This window comes from Phalacrocorax aristotelis, chromosome 15 (assembly GCF_949628215.1).
Source record: "Phalacrocorax aristotelis chromosome 15, bGulAri2.1, whole genome shotgun sequence".
In the NCBI taxonomy this organism is placed as follows: domain Eukaryota; kingdom Metazoa; phylum Chordata; class Aves; order Suliformes; family Phalacrocoracidae; genus Phalacrocorax; species Phalacrocorax aristotelis.
Genome location: NC_134290.1, coordinates 7,867,284 through 7,879,745, shown reverse-complemented (window position 1 = coordinate 7,879,745; position 12,462 = coordinate 7,867,284). Strand labels below are relative to the sequence as shown.

The 12,462-nt window shown below is 52.4% G+C and overlaps 1 protein-coding gene across 7 annotated transcripts in view; it reads left to right on the top strand.

Annotated features, from left to right (window-relative positions):
* The window catches only part of SGSM1 (small G protein signaling modulator 1), a 50,034-nt gene that overhangs the window by 18,718 nt on the left and 18,854 nt on the right, over window positions 1-12,462 (top strand). For 3 of the 7 annotated variants that reach the window (XM_075110778.1, XM_075110775.1, XM_075110773.1), the window contains exons 4-13: window positions 4,181-4,343; window positions 5,176-5,328; window positions 5,890-5,957; window positions 6,939-7,084; window positions 7,588-7,719; window positions 8,295-8,419; window positions 9,427-9,489; window positions 10,446-10,513; window positions 10,950-11,113; window positions 11,633-11,762. In XM_075110778.1, the coding sequence (XP_074966879.1) occupies window positions 4,181-4,343; window positions 5,176-5,328; window positions 5,890-5,957; window positions 6,939-7,084; window positions 7,588-7,719; window positions 8,295-8,419; window positions 9,427-9,489; window positions 10,446-10,513; window positions 10,950-11,113; window positions 11,633-11,762 (1,212 nt within the window). The remainder of the gene's footprint in view (window positions 1-4,180; window positions 4,344-5,175; window positions 5,329-5,889; window positions 5,958-6,938; window positions 7,085-7,587; window positions 7,720-8,294; window positions 8,420-9,426; window positions 9,490-10,445; window positions 10,514-10,949; window positions 11,114-11,632; window positions 11,763-12,462) is intronic. The other 4 variants (XM_075110779.1, XM_075110776.1, XM_075110774.1 and 1 more) reach the window with 3 other exon arrangements.

Genomic DNA, 12,462 nt, shown 5'->3' with positions numbered 1-12,462 from the left:
AAAAACTACCATTACCCCTGGATTTAGTGTGGACCCAGCGCACTTAGTTTATGTGGCCAAGTTTCTGAGCCCTTGGGAGGGCACAGGGAGAGTTCTGCACATTCATGTGTAGTTTTGCCAGCAGGGGTAGTGTTCTGGAGAAGTTCAGGCTACAGCGTTGAGGACAGATGCTGATGATTGCTCCATCTTGCTGGAGCGTGCTGGGAGGCTTTTCAGCAGTCTGGGTTTTCCCCCTTGTGCTGCTCCCTAGCTGGCAGGGAGGTGCGATGCCGTGACGTGAGCAAAGCAATCTGCTGCCCTCCTGCATGAGCACGAGTGCTCTTACTCATCTGCTAGAAATTCAGAGTGGAACTGATGGCACAGTGAGCATCTGGTGCCTGACAGAGGTTGTCCTTGGGAGGGCTGCAGGATGGCTCTGCAGGGAGGGCAGCCCTGGCTGCTGGTGCCTCGTGGGACTGGGAGCCATGGCGGCCCCTTGACAAGCCCCTGTGCTTGCCAAGGTGGGGTGTCTTGCTACCGTAAGGCACTCCGGGGGCCGGTGGAGGCAGAGGGTGTCTGGTTTGCTAAGGCATTTCGGTGGGCAGCAGAGGCAGGAAGACCTCATCTGCCTGCCCCAGGCTTGCTTGCATGACTTTTGTCTCTGGCATATGAGGGTGGGTGTGAGGCACAGAGGGGCTTTTTGGGCTCATTGCCTTGCTCGCCTCTTGTCACCATGTGCACCTGGCAGAAAACTGGACCCTGATAAGTTGCTGATTGGCAGCATAGTTGATTTGAGAACTGATGGCTTGACAGGTCTAGGAATGCCACAAATCCAGCGCTGTTCTTGCATTGCGTCCGGCAGCTCTGGCACCCAGCTGCACCAGCTGAGCATTGGAGCCCACCAGGCTGGTGCCCACTGGGGAGGCTGAGGCCACCTCCGAAGAGCTGCAGGTGGCTGCTCAAGAGCAGGGAAATCCCAAACTGCACAAATTGGAGGAGGGGGTGATGGTGCCACGCCCAGTGCTGGCAGCAGGCAGCGGGGCTGAAGTTCAGCTCCACTGGTAGAGCGCTGACGTTGGTAGGGTGGTCCCACAGAGACCCAACCCTCGGTTCAGTCTCAGTGGAGAGCGGGGACTTCTCCCCAGGTTTTGGAGGTGCTGCTGTGTTTGCCTGTTCGGCTGTGTGTCGGCATAACCTTACACTCCAAAACCAAAACTGTGCGTTAGTGTTCATGTGGCTTTTTTGCTTGCAGTTCCACTTCCAGCCGGCTCCTGACCCCACTTCAGTGGGGTTGATGACTGCTATTCCACCCTGCTGAGGTTAGCAGCAGAGACCTGCCTGACCTTTTGGGAGATGCCTGCTCCATGGCTGGGCGCTCTAAAATGGGTATGACTGGGTGCAGCCTCAGGCAGGGAGGGCTGTTTGTGTCTGTCACTTGTACTTCAGCCTTGGAGCATAGAACAAATGAATGAAGGGATGTGGGATGGGGTGATCTGAGCATGTGTGAGGGAGGGGTAGGTCTTCTTGCGTTTGATCCCAAAGCCACGAAGCAGACTGGTCTTATTTTGCAGCTGCAAATAGTCCTCTGGGACAGGTAGGAACACCCATCCATGCACAGGCCATGCTATTTGTAGCACATCTGGGCTTCAGGAGGGTTTGTGCAGGGCTTTGTTTAAAAGCTAGGTATCCACCCAGTGGCTCTGAACGGCTGGTTTTGGGTGAGAAGGACTTGGCTGGCCCAAATGTGTTGCTTTTCTGCTGTTAGCATAGGATGTGTCTCGCAGCACCGCAGATGCTGCGTGCTCGCCCTGCCTGCTCAGCGGTGAACTCGGGCATGGCACTAAGCAGGGCCGTGGTAATGAGAGCATCCCTCAGCCCTGGGAGCTGATGTTGATGGGTCTACATGAAACATCTTTTTAAATGTCTCCATAGAGTTGTTCAGCTGTAGGAAAAATGCCTTTCCAAAGGAGAGGCAAATCAGCATCTGCTGGCCGCTGCAGGGAAGGCTTGGTGCGGCCGGCTCTGCAGCGTCGGGTTCCTGGGGAAGGAGGGGTGCTGGTGCACCAGAAAGCTTGTTGTCAGACTCAGATCAATAGCCTGCAGAACTGTGGGTCCGCGTAATTTTCCAGTGCTTTGATCAGCCTGTTTAATAAGTCTGTGTTTGACATTAGACATCCATCCTAAGCCCTCCCAGAGGACTCCGGCAAACAGATTGCCGGTGGAGCCTGTACGTGTGTGCGTCTTTCTGTGGAGTCATTGCTGTCGCCCATTGCCAGCAGAGCCAGCTGCCCGGGCTCCCCGCTCACTGTGTGCCCGACTGGGGGGCCTGGCAGGAGAGGGCAGGTGGCCGGTGCTCTCTGGGCACTCGCTGTGGTTCGGTGAGTGCCCGACGCTGCCTTTTGGCAGAGGCCAGTGCAGGGAGTTAGGTGAAGTCTTGCACGGGGACTTTACTGCTGATGACCAGCTGCAAAGAGCCAACCAAGTCACCACTGAACTGGGAGGGTCTCCAAAGCCAGACAAGCTGCAGGTGTTGCCTGTGGTTTGTCCCTAGGGTCTCTATGGCCTATAGTTTTTTTTGTGGGAAAATGTGTGAACGCTGAGATTTTTTTTTTTTTTTGTGGGATAAAAAAAAAAAAGCTCAGTTTCCTCTGCTGCTTTAGAAATCCCCAGCGCGCCTGTCCCTGGCTCCCGAGCTTTCTCCTTCTCACTTGGACCATCCCAGCTCAGGGACCAGGGCCAAAATCTCCTGTTCCCATCCCTCACACTGGGCCGAAGGCAAAACTTCAGTAAGTTGTTTCTCTGTAATCTGCAAGAAACCTGCGAGGAGAACATCAGCCTGCTTGTCTGCATAGCAAAGCAATTGTCCTACCTGGAGAAGACACAGCGCACTTGCTTGTTCGTTGTTGCATGTGTGATGAGGACGTTTCCTGAAGGCCAGGTGGGGATGTTCTCTGCCTTAAAATGTATCATCTGGGAAGTTTTACATCCCATCTTTCCATCTACCTGTTGATTAATGATGGTGTCCGGACTGATGAGCACCCTGGAGAGAAAGGAGAGGGACTTGTGCGCTGAGCTAACAGAGGGACCCCAAGTCTGGAGTGCTGTTGGCAGTGCCCTGCCCAATGGCACTGCAAAAGCCTGCTCTCTGTCCCAGGCTTGGCTGGGGCTGCTGGCCCCATAGACAAACTGGTCACCTGAAATGGTTTCAGACCCCTTTAGCCAAGGGAGCACAGCTAGATGCATCACTGTGGGGTGTACTGCCCCGCTTAGCTTCAAGTTGTTAAACCACAGATAAACTGTTTACTCCCACAGGCTTAACCTCAGTGACTCTGTATGACCAGGGTCTTGGCAGCTCTTGATACGTGCGATTCCTGCCACACCAGCAGCCAGTTGCTTCTCTGCTGGGAAAATCACCGCTCTGGTAACAGCGATCATGCCGGCACAAACCTGGAAGCAAGATGCAACCTCTGTGCATGCTGAGATTTCCCAGCGATAGCATCAATTTGTTTGCATTCAGGGTATCATGTGGCAGAGCCAGATCCTGGTGTTTTCAGAACAAAGGGCTGCAAGCACAGTGGTCCAAGCCCTTTCTCCCACTCTGTTTTATGAATAAACAAAGCACTCTGAAAAATCCTCGTCCAGGCTGCTAGCTTGACACGTCAGTGCAGGCTGCTCGCTGTTGGTGGCACAGAGGTACCACCACCTCTGTGGTCCAAAAGCTGCATGTTGCCATTTCATCGCCAGTCTAATAAGGTCTCTTTAGGCTGTTGGTCATCAGATAAGTGTGTCCAAGACAAGTTAGTCTGCCTGACTAGTCCCCCTCAGGTGATTCCAGGAAGACCCTGGATCTGCTTTAACAGGCACAAGTTCATGCTTACTTCCATCAAGCTAGTGCTTTTGCGTGGATTAGCCAAACTTCTAATAATGGCACCAACCTCATTTTCTCTGTTTTGCAAAACTGAAATTGTACCTCTGTATAGTCAGCAGAACTGATGACTCTGCAGGCAGAAAAACCTGCTGGATCAAAAGACATCTGGGTTCCCTAATCTCCTGTCTGCTTAGGCAGGAGTAGAACAAGGCACTGGATTCCTTTTGGGAAACCTTCTGCTGTGCAGTAAGGTCATGGATGCAGCAGGCAGTCGCCTGTTGTGACGTGAGCTCCGAGTTCTGCCGCTTCACTGACAGCTTTGCTTTGTTGCAGCTGCTGTGGAAGCCTGTGTCTTGTACGGCTTGAAGCGGAGGGCGGCAGGATTCCTGCGCAGCAACAAGATAGCAGCTCTGTTTATGAAGGTGGGCAAGAGCTTTCCTCTGGCAGAGGAGCTTTGCAAGAAGGTGCAAGACCTGGAGCAGCTCATTGAGAACGCGTAAGGCACCGACATTGCTGTTACCCCACAGGTCGCTTGCGTTCCAGTGTGGGTGTGTAGTTTGAGTATGGATGTGGGTCGCAATGTCCATCTTGAGCCTCTGCAGGAGGAATTGCTCTTTCAGTGGAGCAAAGTCCTGCCTTGGGCTTGTGATATCTTGACTGAACTGGTTGCTTTTCTAGGAGACTCTGAGTTGTGGTTGTGGTTTAAGCTAGGATGGACAAGTTCTTACGTCCTCTGCCCCTTGTCTCATGCTTCAGGTACAGCTAAGCATGTTTGCTCCCACACTGTCACAGTTTATGGGCCAGTGCACTAAGCCAACTGGACCCCAATTTGGCCTGCCTCATTGTGCAGCTCTTGAACCTGCAGTAAGTCAACTTCTCTTTGAGAGTGGCTTACTCATCCTTGCTCAGGAGCCAGGGAGATGGATGGTGTAGCTACCTGGGGGCAGGAATCTTTATGCTGTCCTGAGATAAGCTGCTTTGCTTGTGAACTGCTGTCCTCAGGCACCAGTGGAAATGTGTGTGGGTTGGAGGACTCTGCCGAGGCAAAGGCTTGTTCTAGGGTGCCTCTACAGTGGGGAAACTATGATTTACTGAAGTCAGTTTTCAAATGCAGAGGTTGGCCTTCTGGAGTAGCGGTGGAATAGATGAAGGGAGCAGTCTCCAGGGTCCTGTCCCCATGCAGTTCCCTGGGCAGCCCCTGGCCACCACAGTCAGCACCACTGAAACCCTGCTCTCCTGCCCCACAAGGTTCTGTGAGTGCCCTGGGCTCCTGCAGTGCTCAGTGATGAGCCAGTGGTGATGTTGTCTTTTACCTTGTATCTCTAAAGACGAAATCAAGTCCAGGGCATCCCGGAGAATGTGCGCAAGATGCCGAAGCTGCCCAACCTGTCTCCTCAAGCCATCAAGCACCTCTGGATCCGCACAGCCCTCTTCGAAAAGGTCCTGGATAAAATTGTGCATTACTTGGTAGAAAATAGCAGGTGAGTGCTGGCACAGGCCAACCGTTTGCCCCTCCCGACTCGCTACCAGGTTCTGCCCCTTCCAGTGGTCCTGGAGGTGTTGCTGGCTGACCTGTGTCCAAGCAGGCCAGAGATGTCCCTGGATGGGACAGGCCAGTTGTGCCGCTCTGTGCCTAGCACAGGGACTCTGATACCTTGCTGCTGTTGGCCACTGTACGCTCCCTGAAATAAAGACAGGCCATGCTTGCTCTGCTGATGGCTGGATTGTCGGGGACTGCGTTGTCCTGATCTCCTGGAAACTGCATGCTGAGGTGGCCTGTCCTGGGGAGGTGTCATCTCCAGATCTGGAGATCTTTTGTCAGGAGATGGTGATGTTTGTGGTGTGCTGCAGGAGGACATCTATTCCCCAGGGATTTCACGGCTAGCAGAAACAGCCTGTTAAGGGCTTCTTGCCCTCTCACCATCAAAGAGTGATACAGAAAGTGAAGGAAGGGCATTACAATGCCTTAAAACAGCTGTCTATCATTTTTGCAGTCGCAGGGGGTTGAAATGCTACAGCATTCTGCTCTCTATTTCTTCTAGTAAGTACTATGAGAAAGAAGCTCTCTTGATGGATCCTGTGGATGGGCCAATTCTTGCATCTTTATTGGGTAACACTTTCCTCTTACCGTACTTTGATAGCTTGCTTTCCAAACCTGTGTTCCCAGTTCTGTGATCTGGGATGTGAAATGCAATTGTCTAGTAAGAACTTCAGAAAACTTAACGGCCCTGCACAGGTAGCCCTGTGGAGTGCTTATAAAGACCATATGATCATAGAATCACAGAATGGTTTAGGTTGGAAGGGACCTTCAGAGGCCATCTAGTCCTGCCCCCCTGCAGTGAGCAGGGACATCTTCAACTCGATCAGGTTGCTCAGAGCCCCGTCTAACCTGGCCTTGGATGTTTCCAGGGATGGGGCATCCACAGGCTCTCTGGGCATCCTGTGCCAGTGTTTCACCACCCTCATTGTAAAAAAATTTTCCTTCTATCCAGTCGAAATCTACCCTCCTTTAGTTTAAAACCATTGTGCCTTGTCCTGTCAGAACAGGCCTTGCTAACGAGGTTGCCCCCATCCTTCCTATAGCCCCCTTTAAGTAGTGGAAGGCCACAATAAGGTCTCCCCGCAGCCTTCTCTTCTCCAGGCTGAAGAACCCCAACTCTGTCAGCCTTTCTTCATAGGAGAGGTGCTCCAGCATGATGCCCAGCTGCAGAGCAATTAATAGAGATGGAGAGTGGCAAGGCTGAGCTTGGGGTTTCCTTTTCTTGCACAGGCTTCAGTAATACTGACAGGCATAAACCGTGGCTGAGGCCGAGGCCTGGGAAGCAGTGTGATGCTGTAGCAGAGGGCTTGGCATGCACATGGCCAGTCAGGCAGTGGGTTGTTGCTCGCTACCAGGGCCGTCTGACCCCTCTGAATTCTTCGCTGCTGTTACACAATGCAGCAGCAACGTGTGCTAAAACTGGTGCTTGTTGCCTGCTGTCCCACCCCCCCTGCTCTGAGATGCTGTGCTCCGGGGATCTGAAGAAGTGACCGCAGTCATCGGAACACCACCAATGTCTTCCTTATGTTTGCGATTTGCTTCTCTGTGCAGTGGGGCCCTGTGCGCTGGAGTACACGAAGATGAAGACCGCTGACCACTTCTGGACAGACCCCTCAGCTGACGAGCTGGTCCAGAGGCACCGGATCCACAGCTCGCACTGTCGCCAGGACTCACCCACCAAGCGCCCGGCGCTCTGTGTGAGTGGGGGGACAGCCAGGCTGGGAGGGACAGCCCCTCGCAGCGCTCCTCCCGGGGTGCACGGGCAGCACTCGCCAGGGTTTGAGGCTCCTTCTGTTTGAAAAGGTCTGTGAAGCCCTCTGATGAGAAAAAGTGCAGTTACTTGAAGTCTTCAAGCCAGAAGTGCTGGGAGCATGGGCCATGGAGACTGTAGGCGTGCTGGACCAACACGGCACTGCATCATGGTGTCTCTGCCCTTTGGGAACAGTGTATGTGGATGATAAGCAAACGCAGTTGAACTCTGCTGTCTTTATTGCAAATAAAGCACACACCTGGGGCTTCTCTAAGTATAGAATTGAGCTTGAGCAGAGCCAGGAATCCTCTTAGAGGACACAAAGGGAAAGATTCCTAGTAGTGATTTTCTTAAGCGTGTAAGTGAGGAAGGAATGAGCTTTCAGGAGAAGCTTTTTGAAAGCAAGAGGTGTCTGTGCTGACCTCATGTTTGTAGGTGGATCTCTTCCAGATTCAGAAGAGGCATTCGAGTGGCAGTATGGATGACCGGCCGTCGCTGTCTGCCAGGGACTACGTGGAGTCTCTGCACCAGAATTCCCGAGCCACACTCCTCTATGGCAAGAACAACGTCCTCGTGCAGCCGGTAAGTACCTGCTGGGGCACTTGGGCTTTACGTCACTGCTCTGCTCCCTGCCAGGTAATTCTGTCCCAAGGTGCTCTTTGATGGAGAAAAGCACGGGCTCGTTTCTAATCTGGGAAGGCAGTGACTGAGCTGCGTTTGTTGAGGTCCTGGTGATATGGATCCTCCCAGTGGAATGGAAGAGCTCTGCTTGTGTCTAAGTAGAAACAGGCTCCTCTCTCTGCCTGCTCTTGACCAGAGGCCACAGAACCCTCCTCCTGTCCCTTTCTGCTTACTGTAGTCAAGTAAATGCAGTGCAAACTGCTTAGGTGGAGCTGTTCAGTTTGCCTCAGCTGGGCAGCTGCTCTTGGCCCTTTTCTGAGCTTGTGAGGTGTCCTGGTGTCTCTGCTCGGAGGTTTTGCAGGGCCGCTGTGGGTTTCTCACTGTTAGTGAGTGGACAGGCAGGGCTGTGTTATACTCCAGGACTGGGCTCCAGGGCATGGCTCAGCCTCGGGTAGCCTGAGGTGGTGCTTCGTGCTTCTGGCATCTTCCAGTCTGCTCTCACCAGCTCAATCTCTCCCTGCATTTCTCTTCTCAAGCGAGATGACATGGAGGCAATCCCGGGATATCTGTCCCTTCACCAGACTGCCGACATCATGGCGCTGAAGTGGACTCCCAACCAGCTGATGAATGGCTCTGTGGGGGATCTGGACTACGAGAAGAGGTGACTGGCTCAGAGAGCGCCCTAGCGTGGGGCAGAGGGGAGGCAAATGTTCCCCAGGTTCCCAGTTTGGATCTGGTGTCCAAGGCTGTCAGTGAGTTTTCCCACTGACTGCAGAGCAAAACAATCACGCTGGAGTCTGTAACAAGGGAAGGGACGGGGAAGGAGGCTTGAGGTGGTGGGAGAGGTGGGCTGCGGGAGATAGTGTGAGATGCTGTGCTGTTGCCCGTCCCTGCTGGGAAGTGTTCAGCAAGGGAACTGGGGGTGCTTGTTCTGAAAGATGCAAAGTGGTTTCATTTATTGCCCTCAGGGATTTTCTCAGGAGAATGCCCTCTCCGCACACTACGCAGTGCTTTCAGGTTTATTGTGGTTATTTTAATCTGGGGAACTGAGGAGCCAATAAACAGGGGAAGAGTATCTGCAGAGAGAGGGAACATGAACAGTTCCCAGATACCTGTACCTCGGTAACAGGGTGCGTGCCATTTCGTAGTGCTGTTTTGGTGCAGTCTGCAGCTGATCCTACATGCAGGTATTCAAAGTCCCTTGTATTTAACGGAGTCCCTGGAGCTTGTTCATCCAGGGAGCCTGAAGTCTGCTTAGTTTGCTTGGCAGGGTGTATTGCCATGCCCTTTTGCCTGGGATTGCCTTATGGACTGCTGGCATTTATCTTGATAGCTGCAATCCTTTTAACAAACTACAGAATCTTGCCAGGTCCCAATTTGCCTAAGAAACAAAGCAAACAAAATCCCTTTCTACCAGCAAAGACTCCAGGAAAGCTGGAGCATTTAGGACACCGATTCTTTGACCTAGGGTAAAGAATTTCTTCAGTAAAACTTGTTCTCAGTTTTGTTTGTTCTCAATTTTAGTATTTTGGGTTTTGTTTACCTGTGTTCTTTTCATCTCCCCTTTCTTCTTGGCCCCTGGGCCATTCCATAATGCCTGGTACCCTCCCCCTAAAATGCTATTTTCATCTCTACACTACTTTCCTGAGTTCTTGACTTGGGCATCAGCCTAAGGTCTAAAAATTCCCAGTGTCAAGACGCGACCAAGGAAGAGAGGACTCAGATGACAGAGTAAGTATGAATCTTCAAGGAGCAACTCTTATGCACCCCTTCCCAACCTTAACTGTCTTCATGAGACATTTCATAATGCCTTTATTTTAAGCGCTGTTTTTGTGAAGCGGCAGATAATGCTGCTCAGAACCTGGAAATTTGCTTTGTTGCAAAGTAGGGAGTTACTGAAGGCTGGCATCTTCACAGAGCAGTGCTCTTGCTAGGCTTTCCACAGAAATGAAACCCTGCGTGAGGCCACATGTCTCTTGGCAAGATCCCCTTCCCCAGCTTACTCGTGGTGTCTCTCTGGCCCTCTGCCCTGCTTGGTGACCAGCAGGTCTCCCAGCATTTTCTAGATTTGCTCAGTCACCTGGAGGTGCCTGGGTGAAGGGACCACAGTTCTCAAACAGAAGCACCTGGGACCAAATTTATTTTCAGCTTTGAAAACACCCACAAACTGCGAGGGTTTATTTCCTCCTCCTTTTGGGGACAGGAGCTCAGCAGAGCAGCAGCCCAGGCTTGAACTGCACTGTGTGTTTCCTTGGGGCTCTGGGGTTGCTCCTACCAGGTTCCTGGGGCTCTCCCAGCACCACAGCAGGGTGAGGAGTCCTTTTCAGGATGCCCAGAGGAGGGTGCTCAGCTCTGCAGGCCTCCACATCCCTCCCTGCAATTGCCAGGATCCATGGGCACGTTGTCCGTGTCTGGGAACGATGTGAGGTAGAGAAACAGCCCGCGGCAGGTGGGACTGGATTTGCCCTGATTGAGCTGTAGTAGCAGGGACAGTTACTGGTTCTGGAGGGACGTTGTCACTGACTCAGGCTGGCTTTGCGGCAGTCGCACTGCTCCTGGGACCTCATCCTTTCCGTAGCTTCCCCTGGTGCCAGGATAGCTGGAGGCAGGATCTGGAGCTCATGTGAACAGAAGCAGAGCCTTTTGCAACCCTGAAGCTCACGACTTCCTCTCTTTCTCTGTTCCAGCGTGTACTGGGACTATGCCATGACTATTCGCCTGGAGGAGATCGTCTATTTGCACTGTCACCAGCAAGGTAAGGCCAGAGTGGGGGGCTGCTGGAGGGTGTTATCGCCCTGACACTTGCTTCGTTAGACCTTTGGGGAGTGCCCATAGGGGGATGTTTTGATTCAGCTCCAGGGCAGGTGTCCACAGCTCTGGGTGGTCACTACTATGTGAGTGCTTCTAGAAAAACCTTTAAACCAGCTCCTGGCTGTGGTGCTTGGCTGGGGAGTGCTCCCTGCAGAGCAATGCTTCGTGGTTTTCAAGCGTGTGATCTCCCAGGCACTCCCTCCTCCAGGGCCCCAGACTTGTCAAGGGCTTAGGGGAGAATCCAAAGAAGGAAGAAACTCTGTTTTGCACACTGAAAATAAAATTCCCTGAGCTTTCTTGTCTGTCCTCTGCATTTTTGACTGGTAATGTTTCCTTCATTCACGTGTGTGTCTTCTCTCTGCTGTCACTGTTGCTAATAGTAGATAGCGGTGGAACGGTTGTCTTGGTGAGCCAGGATGGGATTCAGAGGCCCCCGCTGCGGTTCCCCAGAGGAGGGCACTTACTGCAGTTCCTGTCCTGCCTGGAGAATGGCCTCCTGCCCCACGGGCAGCTGGATCCGCCACTCTGGTCACAGCGGGGAAAGGTAGGCACCCCGAAACTGGGCTTGTTCCTGAGCCCACAGCACTGCGGGTTCTTGCTGGTGTTCTGTGTCTCAGAGCAGAGCTAATGGGGAGGACTCTCTGCCTGACATTAGGGGCTGCTGCATTTAAAACAATCCCCCTCCTGAAACTGAGAAGGTAGGTGGGCTTGAAATATGGCAGTTTGATTTAGCTCATGCCTTTGACCAGCTAAACAGACCCTTCTGGGCAAATCGGAAGGGAGGGTGTGGGGGTGCTGGCCATGACAGGTTTGGTGTAGGTTTGGTGTCACAGTCCTGGCCATGCTGCGTGGATACACACCCTGTGCACAGAGTTACATATTCACTGTGTAATTGAAGGCTTAATCCAAAGGCTGCTCCAGCACACGGAACATGCTTTGTCAGCCCAGATGATGTTTGCATGTGCTCTTGTTGGGCAGGAGTGTGGCAAATGAGGCAGCAACCATGCTGGCCTGTGTGGTCGAGCGTGGGGCAGCTTGTGAATAACAAGTTTTGTTCGCTTAGGGGAAGGTGTTTCCCAAATTGAGGAAGCGAAGTCCCCAGGGCTCCTCCGAGTCTGCGTCCGACAAGGAAGATGACGAAGCCACAGATTATGTTTTCAGGATAATCTACCCAGGGACACAGTCTGAATTTGGTGAGTTTGTTGTCAGAGAGTGTTTCAGGTGGGTTATCACAGGGCGTATGAGCAGCCAGGGATGCAGCACTGACAGGCACATGGCAATTGGCGCCAGGAAATGGTTCCAGAGAAATGGGCTTTGCCTGTAACAGTACTGCCTTTTATTGAACATCGTGTATGGGTTGGGTTTTATTTTTTTGTTTTAACCTTTCACTTGCTACTGAGTCCTTCGTTTCTGCAGCTGCACAACAGGCCATGACTGCCTTAGTGGTTGGAAAAAAAACTCTTGCACGTAATCGCAGTAGTAAGGTTCGCTTTGGTCACGTTTCTTGGGGGTCACTTTTCATCATCACAAGTCTCCGGGGCTGATTGTTCTCTTGCTATGACCAGGCCAACTCAGCAAGTGTTGCATTAAATCCAGCTATGTTCCTTCAGCATTGCTTCTGCAGCTCAAAGGAGAGGTTACAGCACCCTTCTCTATGTACTGCCAGGCTTGACCTGTGTGTCTTCACTCCCTGGCTCACAGGGCAAGGAGGAGGATGCTGCTGGTTTCACCAAACCAGAAATACCTCGTAGTGTCTGGTTGTGAATGATCCGAGCAATGTCCTTGGCTGAAGTGACTGCACGTTTGTCCTCACTCTTCTGTGGGATACTAAGAACAATTTTTTGACCTCTGGGAACATTGTAGATGACTTTATAAGGGGGAAAACCATGAGTG